Source organism: Anoplopoma fimbria, chromosome 13, assembly GCF_027596085.1.
Source record: "Anoplopoma fimbria isolate UVic2021 breed Golden Eagle Sablefish chromosome 13, Afim_UVic_2022, whole genome shotgun sequence".
Taxonomy (NCBI): Eukaryota; Metazoa; Chordata; class Actinopteri; order Perciformes; family Anoplopomatidae; genus Anoplopoma; species Anoplopoma fimbria.
Window position 1 is genome coordinate 6,935,498 of NC_072461.1, and position 17,657 is coordinate 6,953,154.

At 40.5% G+C, this 17,657-nt stretch overlaps 1 protein-coding gene across 1 annotated transcript in view; it reads left to right on the top strand.

Annotated features, from left to right (window-relative positions):
- Positions 1-17,657, top strand: part of grid2 (glutamate receptor, ionotropic, delta 2) — a 442,237-nt gene that overhangs the window by 410,541 nt on the left and 14,039 nt on the right. Inside the window, exon 14 of the mRNA XM_054611388.1 lies at positions 2,643-2,809. Within this exon, the coding sequence (XP_054467363.1) occupies positions 2,643-2,809 (167 nt within the window). The remainder of the gene's footprint in view (positions 1-2,642; positions 2,810-17,657) is intronic.

Consider the following 17,657-nt stretch of genomic DNA (forward strand, 5'->3'; position numbering starts at 1 on the left):
GAAGTTTAAATCCCTTATGTTCTCTGCAAGTATTTCAGTGAAACTTTGTCTCAGGAAAAACTAAATCAGGCAGCCTCATTGAAGACTGATGGGCTCAACCCTTTCTTCCACATTATCCTCTTTTTCCCTTAGTCTTAAGCCAACCGTGTTTGTTATGATGTCAGTACTCTCTCCACTCTCTCTATCTAATGCATCACTTTTTATAGAATCCATTTTATACTTGTTTTTCTTCATGTGATCTCACTTTTTTTTCCATATTGGTCGATGAAGAGTGAAGTACTGTATTTAATCCAAGTCAAAGTTATTTTCTTTCTCCATTCAGCTTCCTTTAAAATGGCTTGTGCCTCAGTGTAAACACATTAATCCCACTCTGTCCATGCTTCTGAAAGGCATTATCACTTTTAGAGCAGAACAAGCTTTTTTTGTTGCCTTTCATTGTGTCCGTTCTCTTAAAGGCATGCCATGATCTAAAGCTAAGCTAAAGCGTCACATCAACACCAAAATTAAAGGACAGGATCGGAAGTTGTTATCACTCCTAATTTTACTGACAGGGCTTTTATAATACCGGGACTTTTTAACAACTACATTAATGCCATTGGTGTTGATTTGATGACGGCGTAAATGGGTTTGTTTACTTCAACGGTCCTTTAAGTTATTATGAGTTGACACAAATGCAGATTTTCTATCAAGACAAACTTCACAATTATTAAGGGTTATACAAGTCAAAGCATCTATGGGCAATGACAGACAGGAACATAGTGAAATAGCTTTTCTCCAAAAAAGGTAGTATACATGGTAAGAACACTTTTTGTTCCATTGTGGGAATATGTACACTCAGCTTGTGAAGTGTCTGAATTCTAAAGAATAATGTTAAGAGTTCAGCACAGATTTCTTGTGTTTTTAGTGTAGCTGACATCAAAGGTCACCGCACACACACAGCACTGTGCATAATAATGCTTAACCATACATACAGCCCCTTTTCACCCGAATAGCGAGAAGTCCTTAATACACAATGGTAAGCTGTTGAAACTGTGATGTTTTACTAATTTCCCTTCCACAAAGCCCATAATCTTTCCAATTCAAAAGCAATGGTGAAAAGCAATACAATTATTTGAGGTAATAAAGTACTCTCTCCGCTCTTTTTGAGGTTGTAAAGAGCAGAAGGAGTCAATCTGACGCCCTGCAGTGAATTATTGCACACACGCACATACACACACACTCCAGAGGACTACTGACTGTGAAATTACCCAATCAGAGGGTCTTGTCGGTTCTCAGACATTAGTCATCACACAAAGGCCAACTGAGGTGATACACACACATACACACACAGACAGAGAAGACAGAGGGGTTTGAACATTTCATAAAGCTCCATTAAAGTTAATGACACACCAAATCCAAAATAATATGTTAGAAGAAAAGTATGAGTGTAGGTGTTTGTCTGTGTGTGTGTGTGTGTGTGTGTGTGTGTGTGTGTGTGTGTGTGTGTGTGTGTGTGTGTGTGTGTGTGTGTGTGTGTGTGTGTGTGTGTGTGTGTGTGTGTGTGTGTGCACCTATTTAATTGTCAGAAAATGTGTTATGATATGAATATCACAGTCACGTTGTTTATTCTCCACTTTTCTTCTTGTTGTGAAATGAAGATTTATTGAATATTAACGAGAAGCTTAACAACAGGCACCTTATCTTCTAGAAACTGAGAATCTCACCTTGAGTCACTTTGACCCTGTTATTCTTTTCAAGCACAAGCTGCAAGCACACACTTAACATGCACCTACACTGCACTACAAGTTTTACAAAAATGTAAAACATATCCAACACATACCTACATAGGGTGCAAGAACGATGCGCCAACAAGAACAACAACACGTGCACCTACAGTCTAGAGGGGATGGCGTAAACAGTAAAGTTGCTGTGCCTTTGCCATCCTACAGTAGAGCGTAATCTTGGTGCATTTTTGGACTCAAAATGCTGATAGACTGCTTTTATGAAATATCTGTGTTTCGTGGTGAGTTAGTCCTCTCAGATCTCCTCTTCAGTGAATTTACTGTACCATGATTCAGCTCATCAACAGATGCATACAAAGGAGTAGGTTTATTGGACATTTCTTAATGGATCAAGGATAAGCCAAACTGCTAATAAAACACTATTTTCAATTGTGCATATCATACATTTCTTACATGTATATGTGATGAAGCTTCACCTTGACACTGAATCAATATGATAATGTAATAATATTAATATACTGTTATTGTGTTATGGGATAAATATAGAGATGGTGGATAGTACAGAAACAGGCTCTAAAGAGACAATTAACAATGAAAAAAGGACTGAAATGGACAATAAATAATAAATATAAAGTGTTGGTTCAAGCAAAAGTCTGTGGCACATTGTTTCAATATAATTCAATAAGTTTCCTTCCTATTGTGTTTGTTGAATTAAACTGTGTTTTTGCATGTCAATGACATAATGTTCATATAGGTCCATATTCTGGAGGCCAAGCTAGAAGCCTGTCAACGACCTCTTAAAGAATCATCTCGATAACTCAACAGAATGTGGTTGGATATCACCTGTATAGCCCGAGGTAAAGACAGGCCTTTCTGAATAGTGTCAACTGTGTGTAAATATTCTTTTTTCTTTTCTTTCAGGTGAAGTACGGTCGATTTGGCTTTGTGTGGGATGCAGCAGTACTGGAATACGTCGCCAACAATGATGAGGACTGCTCCTTCTACACTGTCAGCAGCAACGCACCAGACCGCGGATACGGTATCGCCATGCAGCACGGCAGCCCCTACAGGGACATTTTCTCCCAGAGGTAAGAGTCGTAACAGTAAACAACAGTCAGCAGCATACTTCATTGCATTTTATTTGTTATCTAAAGGACATGTCTCAAATCACATTGAAGGTGCAGCCATTTTTTCTCGATTACTGTTCACCTCAGTCATATTGTCTTCCGTTTTAAGTTGAGAAATGTCCCTTACTTTTGAGAAGAGAAAAAAAACTCATATATTCTGTTACTACAGGTAAGTTCAAGCCAAATAAAACGTAGACACTCCAACAAAGTTTTCCCTTCCTCCGGCTTGAAAATTTTGCTCCAAAGGTCATACCCCGAGTAAGTAGCAGGTTACATCGTACATCTTTCCTCAACAGGAAAGCAGTGAATAACACCTTCACAACTTGTGTGCAGCTACCTTGCTCAACCTCAGCACGAACTGTTGGTTCACCTTGAAGTTAAGCAAGTCTGACAACACAGCCTCACAAATAAGTCAACATTGTAGATGTATCCAAACTGATCCCAGTTGTCTACCTCGTTGCTAGAGCACACAGTTGGGTTTTTTTTCCGTCAAAGTATGCCTGGACCAGGAAAGTAACAGAATTCATTCATTTATTCATTCGTTCCCTACTTATTCAGTTTCTCAAGGCTATAAGGCAGCTTGGTAATGTCTGCAGACACCACACAAAGGTCATTCATTCATTTCCTGTCAGCTGCTAAACTGCTGTCTGTGCTGTGCTTCGACAATGCTGAGTGTCCTTGCTTGTTTGTTTGTTTGTATTTGTTTTTTAATGCAATACTGTGATAGAAACCCCATCACCACATTGCAGGTTCAGTCACATGAGGTGTGAAGTGTTTCTGTGAAGGCCGCATAAGGATTCCTCGTATCCCGACAAAGAATCCTGTTGGCTGTTATAGGAAATAATCTGTCAGTGTTGTTTTATAGGTTTGTGTTGCAAGGGATTTTATACATTTATGTACATGGGCCAACATGTGTGAGCTTTACAGAGTGTTTGACTGATTAGGCCTGTCTGTTTATGGCTCAATATCCAGTGGAGCGTCGCTCTTCAGAATATTGCCTATCATCGCTGTTATTAAAATAAACAACCAATTAATTGACAGGCCATGTTTTCAATCCCCTCCTATTATTTTGGGGACAATGTCACACTCTCAGGAAGACAGTTTCAAGCAACAGGAATTATCAGGAGAAATAAATAATCACAGAGGTGGAATTGTTTTGTTTGTCCTCGCTGTGATATTTTAAATATTTACTTAATCAATCTGCATAATGCAGATTGATTAAGTAAATATGTACCAAGAGGAGGTTTGACAGGAATTGTTTTATCCGTCCGTGCCCTGGCAACACAGAGAAAAATGTTTCACTCAGCTTGATTATCTGTAGTAGCCCGGTCATGACATGTCTGGCAAATTGATGATTACAACTCGTTTTTTTGTTCATCTATTTGTTAGGGTTAGATGATCATTTTCCTTGCAACAACCAGACCGCCCAACTCTGCATTTGAGCAGAACATAATCAACTCAAATACAGTCATTCAAATTTAGATCATATCTATGTTTCTGCAATGGTTTGTTTGATCATCACAATTACTGTTGAACACTAACACTCCATTAATCTTTCTTATACAGACCTGCGGAAAAGACAGCAGCAAAAAAATTGCGGTTGTTACATTTTTTAAGCAGTCAATCGCAATCTCTGTCTGCAGCAGCAAACCCAGAATGCTGTGAGGACACCTTTCCAAAAATACTGAGAGGAAATGTTGTGGAACTAGTGTACAAGCATGAGTGTTAGTAAGTTTACCAAATGACACAGGCTTCAGTATCTACAGAAATGACATGGGCATGATTTTTGAGTGATTGCTGTATGGATCTCATCCACTAAGGGATTTCGAAAGCAGTAACACAGGTTGCAGGCAAGAGCCGGCCAAAAACCAATATTGGGAGGAATTATATAACAGCCAACATCTGCTTAGCCTGCCCAGGCCTTCTCAGATGCCAGTACAGGCACACACCACAACTCTCTGCATAAAGATACTGTAGTTTCTGTTTATTCTGTCAGGCATTCCTTTTGTCTTCTTACAACCGATGTCTTGACATGGCATGACAGAAGAAAAATATTGACTACAGCCTCAGGCTTTTCTGTCTTTGTTTTAGAAGAACATATTCCATATGAAGGTCTGTGTAAGGCTTTGATTCCGTTGTTCACAACCTTAAGAGGCTTTCAGTGGGTTTGGATTATTCTTAAAGTGGTTTATCTTAACTTTCTGGCAGACTTCAGACTGTTAATGCCATTGTTTTCAAATCAAGCCCCATGAAGTTCTTAGAAATGTGCCAAGGATCGATATTGGTTCCCCTGGTATTTTCTCTCAACATTCATCATATAAAATTTTACAACTCTCAAAAAATGCTGATAACACCATATTGTATTCCATAACTCCATCATACACCCAGCCTTCCCCGTGCTTAAACTCCAAAACGACAACACCGATGCATTTTACAAGAGCTTCAATGCCCTCAGCGGTAATCTAGTTGATATAGCACAGCGTTGTAAACAAATGTGGAACTCAGAAACTAGAAATTCAAAATATATTCTTATAATCTTGTACTTTTTTCTCTCTCTATCTCTCTCTCCCTCTCTCTCTCTGTTTCTCTGTTTCTCTGTCTCTCTCTCGCTATATATATATATATATATATATATATATATATATATAGAATTATATATATATATATATATATATTAATTCTAAAACTTTGAAGTAAGAGACTCTCATTATGTTTTTAATGATATTTTTTCGTTGTTTTAATTAATACTTGAGTGTGTGCGTGATGGTTGTTCCTGTATCAATAATTAGCTTTTATGTACTTTTTTTACAAAAGTGACCTTTATCTCAAAGAAATTACCTCAGTAAATAAAGCTGTGAGATGATGATAATATTATACTAGTTATCAATAAAGATCCCAAAAGTCAGTGAATGTGTGGTGTTATTTGAGAGTAAATCTGCAACTTCAGAGAAGTGCGTGTGTGTGTGTGAGTACCAGTGAGTGTGTGCATTCTGCACACTCGAGGAGTGTTTACTATCTGCAGGTCCCTGGAGGTAATAAGAGACATGAAAAACAATTTATTTGCTTTGACACTTCGGAGAGAAAGAGAGAGAAGGGAAATGTCTGTAGAAATAGACAGACTGCTACAACCTCATCGTTTTCAACCACTTTGTTTGTTTGGAAGAAGCCATTGCCAGAGTGCAAGTGCACCCCCACTTCATGTCTATGTTTCTGTGTGTGTGTGTGTGTGTGTGTGTGTGTGTGTGTGTGTGTGTGTGTGTGTGTGTGTGTGTGTGTGTGTGTGTGTGTGTGTGTGTGTGTGTGTGTGTGTTTGTTTGTTTGTTTGGATCTGGGTGTATTTGTCAGCACTGTAGAACAAATATTGTGTGTGTGTGTGTGTTGTGTGTGTGTGTGTGTGTGTGTGTGTGTGTGTGTGTGTGTGTGTGTGTGTGTGTGTGTGTGTGTGTGTGTGTGTGTGTGTGTGTGTGTGTGTGTGCGAGCTTCTGTTCTGTGATTGATGGAGACAGCCTGCAGATTTACCAGAGTCAGAAAACAGTGGCGTAAAGGGCTAGTCCGCTAATTTAAACTGACAGCTACTGACAAGTTGTTTTGAAGTGCTGCTGAAGGGGCAAGATTGTGGGGAAAAAAATAAGCCCTCTCTTCCAGGCATATATTATTTCTGTCTGTGAGTGTCTGCAGGCATTGATGTGAGCAGTTAAAATAGAAGATTTAATCCACAGCAGATGGACATCTTGAGGGTGCGGCAGTCTGAGAAGATAAGCTCCCGGCCAGACATTTTATTGCACATATTGAACACGATTACGTTTTACATTTGGATTGCAAGATAGATGAGGTGCCTCTTTGTGTGTGATTATGGTCAGGACTGCAGAATTTCAATCCTGACACCGTCTTCTGTGTAGGGAGTGCAAGAAATTCGATGAAAGTAGATGATTAATATCAGTAGGAATAAACCGCTCAGAGAAAATGAATTATATGCTCATTAGTACGATATCAGGGTCATGCTATCACAGCGTTGTTTTCATTTTTTTCTTTTCAATTAAGGAATACATGGGGTGACCACATGAATTCGATTATGGTCACCCCTCTTGTAACATAACTTTCAACCACAAAGATAGATTAATATTGTTGTTTTATGGCCTGGCTACATGCAAGTGTTCATCAGTGGCCTGTGTGCTGATATTTGAGGGCTTCTAAAACAAAGCAACTGTACGCTGTATTTCTGTGGGGATCATGGCAATACTGTACTCTTGAGGGGCCAAATGATGCACACAACAGCGACAAATCATTGCCGCAATCACAGACACATCACACCTTGGAGACCATGGGTTACATTGTTGCTGTGAGCATGCAGCAGAGGCTGGCTTTATTCTGTAGAAATGACGTTAGCCTGTTAGACTGTGGCTCATAATTATCCTGACTTTGGGTTGTATGAAAATAACCGCAGCAAAAATATCTCCTGTTGGCTCGGATTGCCTCGACAAATGAGATGGGATTTTGGACTGCTTTGAGAGACTGGAACTGTCTGATGGCTGAAGTTTATTTCTTATCTTGAAAGGAAACACATGTTCTTTAACATAAAGAGGATATAAATATTTAGTTCCAAAAGCTGCATGAGAGAGGGCTTGATAAAGTTAATTATTGCGTTGTTGAGTACGGGTTTCATGTGAGTAATGTGACAGTGTAAGAAGCAGTCATATGCTCCTGAACCCAGCTAATGTGTCTCCCTTACTGCCACTAAAGATATAGCGATGGCAATGGCTATGCATATGTGTGTAAGTGATAGCTTTTATTTATTTTTACCTCATTCCGTCCTAATATCTTTGGTGCAGTCTTAAATCCAGTAATCCACGCATCCATTCGTTATTATTCCCTCTACAGCCTTAGCTCTTTCATGCATTTATTTCATATCTTATTTAGACGATGAATAGAAGTCCAACAAGCCATGTGTCTATAATATGAAAGTATTACTCTAGTAATAATAAAGTGCTCTGGGTCCCAGTGAATACAAAGTAAACTGTAAGTACTCATAAAAACAGTTTGTTTGTGATGCTTTCAGCATTCCGGCAAGCTTTTATCTCAGCAGCACTCTTGCAAATAAAATTGTCAGCAATAGTAAAACTGTTGATGATCTGACTTGTGAGAGTTTGGGTATTGCAAACCTTGAAGTGAAATTTAATCGTGTAGTGGAGTTTTTCTTCTGAAATGTATTTGATATAGATAAACCAAATGGCACAATTGAAGGACACATACAAATGGCTTTTAAAGCTGCCTTTGCCCATGGAAATCTTATATTTTAGTCCCAGCAGAAGGGTTGTAAACAGAGACTGCAGAGGAGGTGTTCCAATACTGTTAGCTCTCTGTCACAGTTGTCTCAGGCATTTTTGAAGAACCACATTGATATAATTGCTGAGGATGATATTAGCTTTACTAGTCAAGAGCTGCAATTACAGTTAATGTTATGTTCTTACAAAAAAGCATTTCTGATCGCCCTTAAAATTGGCCAATACAGGGTCTCTTTTTACGTGAATCTTAAAAAAATGTGTCCAGCTCTGTTTGAGGTTTACTTACACATGTGACAACTCAGTTATAAACTGCAGAAATAGAAAACAACCATACCCACAGACTCCAACAGATGACATTATAAGCAACCAAAGTCAGGTCAGCAATTCAACTAGACCTTCAATTTAATTTTTGAGTCATGAATAACAATATTTTTTCTGATAACTACACTGAGCAGAGCTGTGAAGTTTGTAATTCATCACATTCTCCCAGTGATTACCTGGCAGCACTCACAAGGTGAGCCGGTTTGTATAAATTTAGCTGGCTTACATAGTAGTAGTTTATTGTACTGTGTTGAAGAATAAATCAAATATTGGAAGTGGAAAATTTTGTTTAATTTAGTTCAAAATCCTCTGAGAAAAGTGAGTTTTTGCTTCACTGGCTGTTCTGCTCTTCGGTGGCCCGATGGAGCAAGGAACATATTGACTTCAGTATTATTTCTCGGTTTTGTTTTTTTTCATCTCTTCTTCTCTCTCTTTCTGTCTGTCCCTTTCTTTTGTATTGATACATTTATTGAATTGACCATTTCTATATCATATATATTTGATATATATAGATACAAATCCAGTTTTCAATGTTGATCCCATGGGAATAAAAAAAAGACCACAATAAAAGCAGAAAGTAGAAAAACAGACACATGCAGACAACACTAATAACAATTCCTGTGCTTTTGCATAACCGAAGAACCTCAAAATGGTTTTAAATGTCTTATTCTATTTTAGATTTAAACAACTGGGATTCATCTTTGTTAAAAAGTCTGCACCTTATTTTTGAGGCTCTTTGTAGTACCATAATACCGTGAGCGACATGAATAATCAAAATAAGGCTTGATCAAGGCCCTGCTAAAGAAGCCAAAAGCTGAAAATCAAGCTATATTATTATTCACTGTGTCTCTGTCTCTCTCCATCACCCATACACACACACACACACACACACACACACACACACACTCACACACACACGTATTCACACAGTGAGTTCAAGTTAAGCTGGGGGCTCTGAAGCCAACAATTTCCAATCCATGGAAATCACTATCCATGGGGGAAAATAATGCGTTTTTATGGGAGGGTGGTGAGCAAAGAAAGAAGGATCGTGTGTGTGCACGTGTGTCTGATGGTTTCTACAACACTGACACTGTTCCATATGACAAAAAATGATTTAATGTCAAGTGTCAATCTAATCCCTCTCTCTCTCTCTCCGTCTCAGCTCTCTCACTCAAAATCTGTCACTCTCATACCCATCCATCACAGTAAAGCTCAGCCCACACACTTAGTACATTCATTAAATCTTTATTAATCACAATTAATGGTGGGGATGTGTCTCTCTCTCCGTATCTCTCTCCCTGTCTCTGCCTCACTCTCTCAATGCGTTGATGATGGCTAATGACTGTTTGACTTCTGCGTGTTGTTTATCATAGTTCAGCTTGATCTTCTGTTCCAGTTCACCCACACGCTGCGGCTTAATGGTGCTTAATTGAAAACTTTGTTGACAAAGTGTATGACATTGAACCCTGCGTGCGCTAATTTGAATAATTAATCTTGGCAAACTTTACTTGAGGGATTCATCGTTAAGTGACCTCTCTTACTCCATTCCTTGAGCTTCAATGTAGCAACACACTGGTTATTGAAAGGGCAACACGATGGCCCAGCCTTGTGTTGGTGACATTGGCCCGGCTGACGTTATGCACTACAGAACACGGGTTTTATACCTAATCATCATCATAGTGATGAGCCCGTCACAGCTCTCAACACCCTCCGTCAGTGTTGCAGATATTGTACTAAGAAAATCAACATATTTGAAATAATGAGGATGTCTAAGACAGTTCAACAGTATGTTCCTCGGATCTGTCAAATGCTTGCTCTTCTTCTTTAATGTCCACAAAGCTCAAGATATTTGGCAAATATCCAACCAGGTTGTACACACTGTAGATGTGAGATAGAGCCCAGCGTGTTATCTCTGCCACTGAAATGAGGCAGTGAAAAAAGTCATTGGAGAGACCTCTGTTGTTCACCCTTTTGATATTTGGAATTGAAAAGAACTCAAATATGCGCCACCAGTGCCGTAATAATATTTCCTCTGTCTGAGATGACTCCAGCGGTCTGAGGTTGAATAAACAAACTTTCCAGGGTTTTTGGTGCGTGGCTGTGGGTCAGTGTGCTTCAGCCTCAGCTTCTCTCAGCTATTTTTTTGTTTATTTTTTACTAAAACACAGGGAGAGAATAATCAGGAGCAGGTGCTGTTCGCTCATTGGGTCGATGCTGGCTGCTGACTCTTTCTACTCCTGACTTACACTCAGTCACGTTCCTGCTAAGTGCTAAAGCGATTGAACAAATACACTCCAACTAGTGACTCACTTTGTAGCTGATCGCGTGCCTGTTTCTGAAATGTTTTAGGACAAGTTTGCCTTGTTGTCATGATGTCATGATAATAATCTCATGCTTTATTGACCCATCCCTCATCTTCACAGGCAGGTCAAAATTATTTTAGCTTGTGATGACTCAGCCTCGCAGGATACTTTAGTGAGTTGTTGGCTGACATGGGTAATTGAAGGCTGGCCTCCCTAATCACTGTGTCACTCCCACCCACCCAGAGTAATTGAAATACCTGCAGCCACACAAGGTCCCACCTTGAAAAGCCAAACAATATGTCCGTCTCACTGTTCTCATTTCAGTGCACATATTTTCACAAATAAATCACATATTTTCACAGAAGTGCTTGAACCCTGACAGCCAGACGTTGAACCATTCTGACCCTGCAGCTACAGTGAAACCACTTAACTACTTTTTTGACTTTATAATGTGAACATTATTCTCCTTCATGTTTTCCAGTGAGGCTAACACCAGTGAGGGCAGCCGGCGCTCTTCTCATTTAAAGAGCTGACAGCCAACTGTCGTCTCAGTGCAACAAACTCATTTTTGCATCATACTCTTGTCTCTCATCCCTCCCCGTCTTCTGCCTCCGTCTGCTCATTTCACGTCACACTCTTCCTCTGTTCACCCATCTCATCGTTTGTCTTTTCTCCTCCTCTCCTCCCCAGCTCTCTTCTCCTTTCCCGTCTCCCCTACTTTCTCACCTGTTCTCTCCTTTCCTCCATTGTATGATTTAGTTGTCAACCATCCATCCAGATTGAATACACTGCCAACTCTTTTTTTCTTTGCTCCCCTCACATTTTCTCACTCAATTTTCCATCTTCCCTTCTTCTCCAACTCACTCACATCCCCATCTCCCTCTGTCTCTACCTCTCACCTCACCGCTACTTCGACTTTTCACTGTCTCCAACTTAAAATTGTGTTTGCTGCAGAGGTGACAGGAGAAGAATATTCGTATGAAAGAGCCTGTTGTAGTTAAGTTGCTGCAGACATATTCCGTTGATCCTCAGACAGTAGTATGCTCCGTGGTGACGGGCTACGTGTCACAGAAACAGTTAAAAGGTCTATTTGCCAGTTCTGAAATTCACTGAACTGTTTTATATTATGCTTGATCATCTAACCCACACTACTCTGCATTTTAACTGGCCACAGCTGCAGTAAAATCCTGCTACAGGGGAAAGAGCAGCTTGGGCCCTAACCTGTATTTATAGGGGGCCGTATGGATGGGCCTGGGGAAGACTGCAGAATCAACACAATATATGGAGTTATAGCGCATTTAAAGGGGCAATAAGTGAGATTTTTACTGTCCCATAGTAGAAAATAGCCATAATATATCTTGAGGGGGTTGATAGCGGAGTTGATCAATACTAGTGACTCAACGATCAGTTTGCCAGGTGCTGAGATAACAGCCTTTCAAAACTCACTTTGTCGCCTGTACGTTGGCCTCACCATCCATTTGAGTTAGAAATACACTCCCTATAGCGCAGCAGTGGTGCAGCAACAAAGTGGGAAATCTCTTTACAGTCCATTTTCACTCCAGTAGGGGTATCATTTAAGAACATTAAAGGATGCTCATTAAAACTGTTACAAATAGATGTTGCTGTCAAATGCAGTCAATTAACTCCTAAAGGCACACTTTTTTTTTAACACTCGTTCCGCGTTTATTTTTTACATTTTTAAACAAGAAGCAATTATGTTTGGAAGAAATTGCATACAAAACGATCTCCCTTATTATCAACACGGAAGGCTGATTTCTATTTTAAACACTTTGACTATGATGCTAGCGACATTTTTTTTACATGAATGAATTGAGTGAATTTGTGCGTTTGTGCACCTGCACCTCAATGTTTGTGAGAAATCACCTAGACCATCACAACCACATGCCGAAGCACAGCCTTAACCATAACCACTGCCTCTCGTCAAACTTAACCAAAACTTAATTCTACTCTGAACCTAAAATGACTGTAAGCAGCTCTTTGGAAAAGTGAGGACCAAATAAAATTTCCTGACTTTGCAAAAATGTCCTCATTGTGAAGGTCTAAAACTCAAATTGGTCTTACTTGTACACAAGCACAATCGCATGTTTCTCAATAGGAGAGAGAGAGAGAGAGAGAGAGAGAGAGAGAGAGAGAGAGAGAGAGAGAGCAAATGAAAGCGCATTATTTGTTCATGTTCATGTCTTGGCTTCATATTATGTGAACGATCTCTATCTAAAATATCTGTCGACACTGTATATGTATACCTACGTTTTTCATGTGATCCTCTGTGAGTCACTTTCTCTCCCTCCCTGTGTGTGATCCTACCATGATGTGTTTTGTCACCTGAACACATTCGCAGCATTTTTTCACACAATCCTTTGTTTCGCCCCCCTTCTTCCGTTCTTCAAGTCTTCCTTCCCTCGCTCCTTTATCCAAATCACTATGGTGTTTCTTTTTTCAGCTCGAGTCAACTAATAATGTGTGATCATCCCACCATCAAGACCGCTGCCAAAGAGTTGCCATGGCAACAACTAGTCCACACTTAACGGCCACTGCGGAGAGAGCGGGGAGGCAGAGACAGAGCGCACACACATACAAACGAGCACACACACACAAACACACACACACACACACACACACACACACACACACACACACACACACACACACACACACACACACACACACACACACACAAAGAGGCTTCACAACAGTTATCCCCCCACCACCACCACACAAGCAACCGTTGCTCATTTGCTTTAACAGCCAGTGGGAGTGTTAAAGTCATTATAGATCTCCCCAGTCAAAGTCAACGATCTTAAAGCAAGGTGATAACTCATTACACACACACAGTGTTAATGCACTTCACAGCACGCCAGCTGTTTCATAGACACCCCCAACCGACGCAGGGAGATGCACGCATGCATACACCATACCCATAAACACTTACTATACATTAGGACACAGTTACAAAGACAAACATGGACACAATTATGATGTACATGCTTACAAATGCACACAGAGTTTCATACAAAAAAGGCTGTAAAAGCCGGTTAGACACACAGATTACACTTGTTCTGCAATTACATTTTACCTGTCGAACACACTTCACTCCTCTCACACATAAAGCTTACATTGAAACCCTCACATATACTGAGACAATGATGCATTCAATTAGATGTTAACATGCAGTTATACATAGCCACCCCTGTATTTTATAGTGCAGGACAAGACACTAATACCTCATGATATATAGTAGGGGCTATTTTTTGTGATTAAATGGATCTCTTTCCCGATACCTCAGGTGGCGGTGGGCTGACTGATGACGCCTTGAGCAAAAAGCACTAACAGACCCTGAAAAAAAACATCTAAGTCAACACTCCTTTGGTATTATATTCTACATATTCAGACTGAAATTTCAGCAAAAAAACGTTTTAGGTATCTCTTCGAGGAAACTAAATTAGTTGTCAGATTTCCTCTCCCGTGCCTTATGAAGAACTCCATCAAACTCGATGTAGATCGTTCATGAAGACATAAAGTGACACACACACACACACACACACACACACACACACACACACACACACACACACACACACACACACACACACACACACACACACTCACACATACTTTAATTAGCTACTCCTAGCTCTCATTATGTCAGTTTGACATTGTTTCAAACAAAGAATTGTATTGTATTTTAAGTGTGTGACTAGGCTTTTATTGCCTGTGCATGTTTCACATTGCTATCTGTGTTGCTGTGTGTTTGCACGTGCGCAGAGGCAATTTTGTGGTCTTTGCGAGGGAGGATGTGTTTATTTTGGAGAGACAGCGACCAACAAATTAGAGATCAAGACAGATGGTGTACTGCAGGAAACCTTTGACTCAACCCATGTTTTTGTCAGGCAGCTCACAGTAGCCTTTCATCCTGCCTGTCAGCCATGAGATGGAGACAAATGAAGAGCAGTGGTAACCACTTTGTGTTTAAAATGATCATCACCATGCTTGCTTTTCCTTACAAAGTTGAAGTATTCCTTGCGTATAAAGTAAACAGAGATCTCTTCTAGGCTTGTTGGTTACTGATTTTACATGAGCAGAGTCATTTCGGACACACTCACGTAATCAGTAAGTGACCAATTACTCCGGCAAGCTCATATTCCATTTATGAGTTATTATGTCTGGATTGCTGTCATGTTTAAAAGGGCCCTGCAGTGTAGCATGTAAACATCTTCCACTGCCACTTTTGCCTTGCGCCATCTGTCCAAACTCTGGCACCCTCAAGTACTTTGGTGTGAGCAAAAACATTGCAGCAGGCATCACAGAATATTACCAGCGTGGTCGTTATTTTTATCCTCTTTCCCTGCAAATGTTGTACTATTGCACAGTTAAATCTGTGTATTTTTTGTGGGCAGGATAAAGGCAGCTGAAGCTCAATGAGATCAATGAAAGGTAAATGTGACTAGTATGAGTGTATGTGCGTCTGTTCTTGTGGGTGCAGGTCAGCGTTATGGCTTGATTCAAGGGCCTATGAGGGAAGCAGCTTTTGCATAACTCTGATAGGCCAATTAGGGCAGAATGACAGATGATGAGCTCCACGGGCAGACAGGGTCGTAATAGAGGGGAGAGAGAAAAAGCACTCTGTCCTGAATCTCAAATCTGTTTTGCTCTGTCCTCCCTCAAAGTTACATACAGCTGAGTCACATCCTAATGATTCCTCTGATGAAAGTCTCCTTTTTTGTTTTTATGTTTTGATCCGTTTGATCTTTGATCGTGATGCTGAGTATGCTTTTTAGTTATTCTTTGTTGTTTTGTTTGGCATCCGTTTGATTGTCTTGAGTAGGGTAGGAGTCTTGATATTAACGTTTGAAGATCAAAGCATATATTTTAAAGGTGCTAAATGCGTAATTCAGAGCATATTTATGATTGAAGGATCACCCTCACACGGCTCTCAACATGGAGACTGCTGAGCCAGCGACTAGCAGCTATCGGTGCAAACAGTGCAAACACCATTGTTGACAGAGCTAACTGTTAACGTGGGGGGGTAAACCGGAAGGTGGGCACAATGCTTTCAGGGCGACACCGTGGGTCAGATTGGGGCGGCGTTATCAGTGTTAAACGCCGTATGCGTGCAGTGCAGAGGGGCTGCCATTAGCTAGCCACTGGGACAACAACAGAGAGACTAATATGCAACCAGCCCGGCTACATAAACAAAGCACATTGAAATTAGGATAACAACACACACAAGCTGTGTCTCAATCCAGCGGCTGCATCCTTCGGAGGGTGTATTTGTAGACCGATTACGTCACAGCGGCTGTCCCATTTCGTCGACTCCTTCTAATGCGGCCGACAAATGCAGCCTACTTTTCCCCGATTCGGAGGATACAACTGATGGATCCTTCACGGCCCAACATATCCCAAGATGCATTGCGTGCCGGTGAAGTTGATTTTTTTTTTAATCGACATGGCGACTAGTGGACCAGCAACGGGAGAATTAACATTTAAATATCATTATTGGGTTTTAACTTATGTGAATATTTACAAGTTGTGTCCCAATCCAGCGGCTGCAGCCTTCGGAGGAACCAGCCTTCGCGGTCTACGTCGGCCGGGTCCTTTGAATACCGTGAAGGCTGGACCGAGCGGTCCCCGAAATGAGACGGTCTGGTCCACAAATTATTTCCTATTTACGTCACCAGCATTTCGCGCCCCCACCCTTTTGCCGCTCCCGTCTCCTAGCAACCAGCTGCGGTTGTCATAAAAGAGTATAAAAAAGTTAAAATATTAAAATGGACGAGCTGCTGTAAATAGCAGCTCTCGGTAGCGTCAACTGGTTAGTTAATAGAGTCACGTAAATTAACCGATCATTTTAACATAAGTGTGATCTGATCAGGTCCCTTGTTTTTAGTTTTAACACTTGTATCTGTAAATATTCACTTGAGTTAAAACCCAATAATGATATTTAAATGTGAATTATCCCGTTGCTGGTCCACTAGTCGCCATGTCGATTAAAAAAAAAAATCAACTTCACCGGCACGCAATGCATCTTGGGATATGTTGGGCCGTGAAGGATCCATCAGTTGTATCCTCCGAATCGGGGAAAAGAGAGGCTCAGGTTGACATTACTTCAATATATCTTTACATAGCAAAACGTTGTTAGCTGCCCAAGTAATGCTCTGAATCCTGTATAACATTTAAAATGCCAGGGTTGTAGCTCACCTGTTAGAGCAGATGCCCCATGTAAGGCTGAGTCCTTAGCAGTGGCCCGGGTTCTAATCTTATCCGCTGCCCTTTACATGTTGTCTCCTCTCTCTGCCCCCTCCCTGTCTATCTTTGGCTGTAATATCTAATTCAAGCGAAAAAGCCCCCCATCTTTAAAAGAAAATCCTATTGGACAATTACATTGAGGTGGCATTTCTATTTATCTCTGCTGGGAAAGAAATATGAATTACCTTTCCACTGTTTATTTGTTTTCCCTCAAAGGTCAACAGTAAATTTTGTAGAAATTAGTCCCAGAGTTTTTTACTGTCTGTTATGTTCACAGAGAAGTGAACAAGTGTTAAAGAAGATGAAACAAGAAAATGCCACCGCTTATTTCCACTCCTTCAGTGCCCCACAAAAACCTGTGGGACATGACATTTGTGACACGTAAGAACAGTCAACTCATGAGCAGAGATAACAGACAGCAACTCCAAACATAAAGCATGCCTCTCTCTTTCGACAGACATGAAAAGACATCAACTAAGACAAGAAATCCTTAGAAGTTGGCGGTTTTCCAAGCAAGAAATTATGAAATATTTTGACAAAACATTGCCAGGCTTTTTTGAAGGGTGGGATCGCTCTTATTCCATCTCATTAGCCTGTGTGTAATCCGTCTTTCTCCAAAGCCCGTCTGTCAGAGTAAAG